The sequence below is a fragment of the Neurospora tetrasperma genome (genome assembly GCF_000213175.1).
Source record: "Neurospora tetrasperma FGSC 2508 unplaced genomic scaffold NEUTE1scaffold_18, whole genome shotgun sequence".
NCBI classification, from domain to species: Eukaryota; Fungi; Ascomycota; class Sordariomycetes; order Sordariales; family Sordariaceae; genus Neurospora; species Neurospora tetrasperma.
In genome coordinates this window covers 1-6064 of record NW_009799116.1, presented here as the reverse complement: position 1 = coordinate 6064, position 6064 = coordinate 1, and the positions used below count along the sequence as shown (strand labels likewise).

The 6064-nt window shown below is 53.4% G+C and overlaps 1 protein-coding gene across 1 annotated transcript; it reads left to right on the top strand.

The window, feature by feature from the left end:
- Positions 1-1691: 1691 nt before the first annotated feature.
- On the top strand, positions 1692-5627 carry NEUTE1DRAFT_69960 (uncharacterized protein; the record flags this gene model as incomplete). The annotated part of the gene is made up of 2 exons (XM_009856551.1): positions 1692-4240; positions 4328-5627. The coding sequence occupies 2 exons, from the start codon at positions 1936-1938 to the stop codon at positions 5059-5061; spliced, it is 3039 nt and encodes a 1012-aa protein (XP_009854853.1).
- Positions 5628-6064: the final 437 nt, after the last annotated feature.

Below are 6064 nucleotides of genomic sequence, written 5' to 3'. Positions count from 1 at the left end.
GAACGACAGAGGCATCGTCAGACGGGAGTTGCCATCCGTTCCGGCGGCGGCGGGACCTGAACATGCACACGCCGCAAAAGATCTTTTTTAGTTTCCCTTTTTTCATGCACTAGTCCGAAGACCAGACAAGGAAGAGCTGGCGGTATTCCCGCCCCTAGCTTGCTTCTCGCATATTCTATTCTCGTTCATGTGTTTGATATTTTGTGTCGCCATGGACACACATTTGTTGCTCTTTCACTGTCCCATTAATCAGGAAGGACAAGTACTTATGCGCATGTATTCTGGAGTGGTCCCCGCATAACTCTTGTGCATGTGCACATGTCAAGTGGAAGAAGCAGCACAATGCTCGTTGGCAGTTACCTTACAACTGAAGTACACTCACAAGAGTGAAAAACTCCTCGGCAAAATCAGTCATCCAAGAATTCGCTCTTGAAAATGATATGTGAATCAAAGAGATTTTTTCACTGACAATGAATGGACCAACAGGGCAGGGGGATGATGCACCACGACGCACGACCAAACAGGTTGGAAGAGGGTAGCGGCCCTACTGTTGGTTGTACCATTAGATAGCGCTAACCAAGAGCTGCCTAGCAATGCCTAACAGAGGTGCGTTGCGTGCGTGGACAAGACGTTTGCGGCCAGGGCAGGATGTGCTTTGCCGTCCCTGATTGGCTTGTTTCATTTGTCGCATAAGGTAAGGCCGCAAACAACTCATGGCAATGCATTCGCTATCAACACATTGTGGCGGTCTCTACATTTATTAGGTAATTGGGGACGTAGGTAGTATGTGGTGTAGTGCTTTGTGGTCTGGGCCACCGTCACGGGTGTTGGTTATTAGTTGTCTGGTCACGGCCTGGTAGCCCAACAATTCATTCGTGATGGTGAGGTGAGGTGACGAGACTAAGTTGAGTTGTGTGAATCGGATATGGACTGGGAAATGGAATGACTAGGTAGATGGACAGTGCCAGTAGGAAGGTAGTGAGTAAGTGACGGGAATAGTTAGCCGATCGTAACCTTCGTTTGAAGTGGACGAACTGAAGTCCTGCGCAGCGAGACGGACGGAGTGTCTGTCCTCTGGTTGCTGGTAGCTGCTCTTGCCATCATATACCTACTACAGTACCTGCTCTTTCCAACCAAGTCCCGTCTTTCTGTTTGTGTCTCGAGTTTCTCCGTCTCCCGAGCGTCACCTTGTTCAAGTTCACTGCAGTTGTCTCTTTCCAGTCATTTGCTTGCCAGTGTCAGTCATCCCATGTTGAGTTCAGGATCCAGACTGTGCGCTTGTCATATGCCAATTGAGCAATAACAACAACAACAGCAACAACAACAATAACAACAACACCTCTAGGGGAAAAAAGTCAGCGATAACATCAATAAAAACCTTGTTGGGTTCTCTCTCATCTGCGCCGAGCCTAAACTCTTTTGTTCTTTGTGCATGCGCCGCCCATCATTGCCTGGATCGTTTGGTTACATCAACAAGCGGAAGGCCGTTCAGAGGTCCCGGTTCCTCCACCTACTGGTGGTCCATCCAACGCACCATCGCTAGCTACCTAGCAGCTAACTCCCCCCCAGCATCATCGATAACCGAGCGACGGGACTGTCCTCGCTGCTTCTCTCCCGCCCTGCCCAACGACAACAACGACAACAACACCACACACAACCACCACCACCACCACCACCGCCATCTGGTAATCCCAAAATCGATACCACGACTTAATCACACCTCTGTTGACCCGGACATGACGCCTCGTCCTTCTCCCTAGCAATTGTAGCTAAGCAATATCACACACATCTCGGAACACTCATCAAACAACGGACCGCCTCTGTTCCTGGCTTGCTTGGCATGTGTGATCCTAAACAGTCCCCATCCCTTCCGTCGTCGGTCTCCCTCTGCCTCGCAGCAGCAGCAGCAGCCGGCTGCCCGCCGTCAGTGCAAACATGGACAAATCACCAAATATAACGGCGTCGGCCTCTTCGCCCTCTCCTCCCAAGCGCTCCCAGATCCCGACTACTAATCCCCAAAGGACCGTGACCCACGCCGGCCAGCAGGCGCATGCGCAGGCACAGACACCGTCGAATCCACTCCCCACGCTGGCCCGCGAATCCACTTCCAGCTCCGCGGCGACCGTCAATCCCAGGTCCGATCCATGGCCTTCCAACAACAAGCTGACTTCGCAGACCACCTCGGCCACGTCTGCAGCAGCAGCACCATCCTCCTCCGTCTCCCGTGCTTCGTCCGTAGCTCCCTCGCCCTTTGCCTCGCGCGAATCCTCTCCCACGAGACCTGCCAACCGAGCCCCCACCACCCGTAATCCCACCGCTGCATCGTCACGAGCGCCCTCACGCGGTCCTGCTGCTGGCGGTGCTGCACCTCGATCGCGCAAGAACAGCTTCCAGGATCCCTCGAGATCCACGAAACCAGGCAGCGTATCCTTGTCGACGGCCGGCTCAAGAACGCTGTCGTCGGCCACGACGCCCACCTTCCTCCCCGCTGCGACGGATCGGAACGTCAATGCGCCCGCACCCCCGTCCAAATCGCCAACTGCCAACTCGTCTGCTGCTCATCCCCATCCGACTGGTGGCCAGGATCCTTTGAAGTGGCCCGTGTCCTCCAGACTGCGGTCTCCTCCACCCATCGTCACCAAGCCGCCCATCCTCGGTCCGCCCAGACGACAGGATCAGACTCCAGACATCTCTCCTTCCACCGCCCTTCCACGACAGACATCGTCCTTTTACGCCTCGGAATCTCAGTCGGACACAGACGCGGACGACCTCACTCCAACCCAGCCCGGGGCCAGAACTCCCGCTCGTGCTGCGGGAGGGAGCACCTCCGTCCTTGAGACTGTCCAGGAAGTCAGTCCTTTTGGTTCTCCGCGAGTCTTTGACCAGTCAATGGAGGAAAGACTGGGACACAGGCTCATGTCCGAAGCGACCGTGCCCTCAGAAGCCGGTGATTTCTTTCGCCAAAAAGAGCTAGCGGGAAGGTCGAATTCAATCATGACGGAAAGCGGAGCCGAAGATGCGACCCCCATCGAGGCGGTCCGCCGAAGCGGATCGACCAGTGCGCCGCCCCTGACGTCAAGGCAGTCGAGCTTGTCAGTCCGACCCCCTGCCAAGGGCAAGCCCGGCGAGGCTTCTCAACAGAGCATGACGGTAGAAGCCGAAACGGTCACCTCGATTCCCCAGGTCGCCCTCGCGCCAGGAGGAGGAGTGCAGCCTTCAAGTCTCAGTCTGCGCACAAAACCCAGCACGGAGACGATCCGGCCCCCCAAGAAAGAAAAGAAGAGGACGGCACGGAAGCAGCCCAACATGACAGCTGGCACTGGTGAGACAACTCTGTTCATTTTGCAGCCACGGCTTCGGCATCATCAAGCTACGAGATCAGTTTCCTCGGCTACCGAGATGTGTACTTCGCCAACGAAGTATTACCATGGTCCTCCGCCGCCTGATGAAGCCACCAGCAGGCACATATTTCCTTCTCGGTCTCCCGAACCACGGAGCCAGAGTTTTGTAATTCACCAAGTGAGCAACTTACTGACTAGACATCGTCCAGCATCCTCCAAGGCCGACATCTTCGAGGCAAAGGTAGCAAGCGCAATTGAGGAAACTAACTCGTCAGACTCGGACGAAACATTCGTCTACGACTCCAACCCTCCCGACCATCCCAGACCACCCCGTTATCACTCTAGGACACCGAGCGCGGCATCCATGGTCAGCCAGATGAACCGTGCCGATATGCGCTCCATTCATTCTGCCATGATGAACGTTGAACAGCCTATCGGGGTAAAGCGAAGCATGAAGTTTGTGAACTCTTACAATCCCAGCATTAATGAAAGCGTTGGCGCCGAAGACGACGGCAAGAGCACAACCGGGAGGAGCACAGCAGGGTCAGCCAGGGGGACATCTGGGCGACATCATCACTATGGCCGATGGGGCCGTAATGGGGGAGGAAACGGGCATGCGTCGCTATTCGCCGAACAATCACCCTTCAGCGGAGCTAACTCGGGAAACAACAACTCACGACCGTCATCAGGTGTTAATAGCCCTCGATACTTGAGCCGGAGCGGCCCCCATGCTAAGAGCAGTCGGGGAACGCATCTATCGGTTGGTTACGATCTCGACGACAATGCTACTGGCGCCGACGACGAAACCACGCCGTTGATACAGTCTGGGACAGTACGGTCATCAAGATCAGCACGAAGTCGGAGGAACGGCTTGCACTCGCTACGGTCCATGGAATCGGGTACATATCGACAACCGCCGTCCTTCTTGAATCGGTTCGCCAGTTGCCTGGTCTTGACAGTGATGCTATTACTTGTCGTTTCGGGAGCCATTGGGTTCATGTTTGCGACGTCACAACCGCTTACCGATATCGAGCTGATATCGATGGATCATGTGGTCGCGAGCGAGCAGGAGTTGATGCTCGACCTGACGATTAGGGCCAAGAACCCCAACGTGGTAGTTGTGGTGGTGGATGCGGCGGATATCGAGGTCTTTGCCAAGTCACCGCATGCTGGTACCGACTCGGAATGGTATCGCACTCACCCTGGTGACATGCCGCCTCTGGAGAGCCACAAGGAAGAGGTACGAATAAGCAGATCAGGAGATTTAGCCAAGATCCTAGACGACCCGCCGAACGACCAACCGCCTGAGGAATCATCTCCCAATATGCGCCTCGGCACCATCACGGGTTTCAACAGCGCTCTTACCTTTGAGGGCTCCTTCTTCCACCAGGGCCTGTCCACGTCCATGGGTGAAGTCCGTCTCAAGAACCCCGGCAACGTAACAGTGGGCGGAACCGAGAGATGGGAGCGCATCATAGCAGATGACTTCCAACTCATCATCAAGGGTGTGCTAAAATATACCCTGCCGCTGAGCCAGAGGGTCAGAACGGCTGCAATTTCGGGCAAGACCACGGTCAAGGCGAATGCGGCCAATGATCGGGATTTAAGGAAGCCGCCGGAGGAGGCGAAGCCGATAGAGGATGTCGGCGGAGGCAGCGGTGGGAGAACAGGAGGTGATGATAACGACCACGACAATGACGTTTCTATTTCCTTCCAATGAGTTTCTGAACAATGAGTTTCTGAAAGAGAGGGATAACATGGTAGAGAACAAAGTCCCCATCCCTGCACACAGGAACAATACCATGACACGAGACGAACTCCTTTACGAATATTTTTTTACTGGTTTTTTTGATAAACAAAAATCAATACCCACTATACACTACACTTACACTACACCGCTGCTCGACGCAGGTTGCTACACATTTTCCTTTGTCGGAATATTTTTATTGAGGCAAGCAGGCACAGGCAGGCAAGCAAGCAAGCAAGCAAGCAGGCACCCTTACCCTTCCTCTTTTAACTCCTGAGGTCATGATCACTTCCTCCCTGTATATTTCTCTCTGAGCGTCGTTCAAACTGCATAGCATCGGGGCATCATCTGTGATACGGGCTGTATGTATGTATGTATGTTATTTCTTTTATCTTGTTTCTCAGCGTGTTTTTGTGCGTTGGTGATGATGATGGTGATGATGATGGTGATGATGATGGTGATGATGGTGATGATGGTGATGTTATGAATTGTCTATTTGCTAGCGGAGTAAACTTGGGAAAGTGATGACCAAACCAACCACAGGGGCTTTTTTCCGCTGTCTTTTGTTTTTTTCGATTATATTCGGGGACCGGTTTGCTTGCCTGCTGGGGACGGCAGGTAAGGGAAATTACTACCTAGAAGGGGAATGAACGAGGAAACTACACAAAGATAAAGAGGAGGAACTTGACGGGAATCAAGAAGTGGAGAACAAAATACTAGGGATAAGACGGAGAGGGGGGGAAACCAATGGAATGGGACACACACGGAAGGAACAAAAAAAAGGAGGAGAATTACCCGTACAGGTGTTCAAGACAAAAAGAGGAATGAGAATATGTACCTGCGGAAGGAGTAACCGTGAGATGGGCAGATATCATCTCATCTCTTCTTACTTTGGCGGACTGAAGAGTAGACTGGAGGTACGGTAATACCTGGCGAAACAAATTGGGAATTCATCGATGTGTGGGAAGCCGGGGCC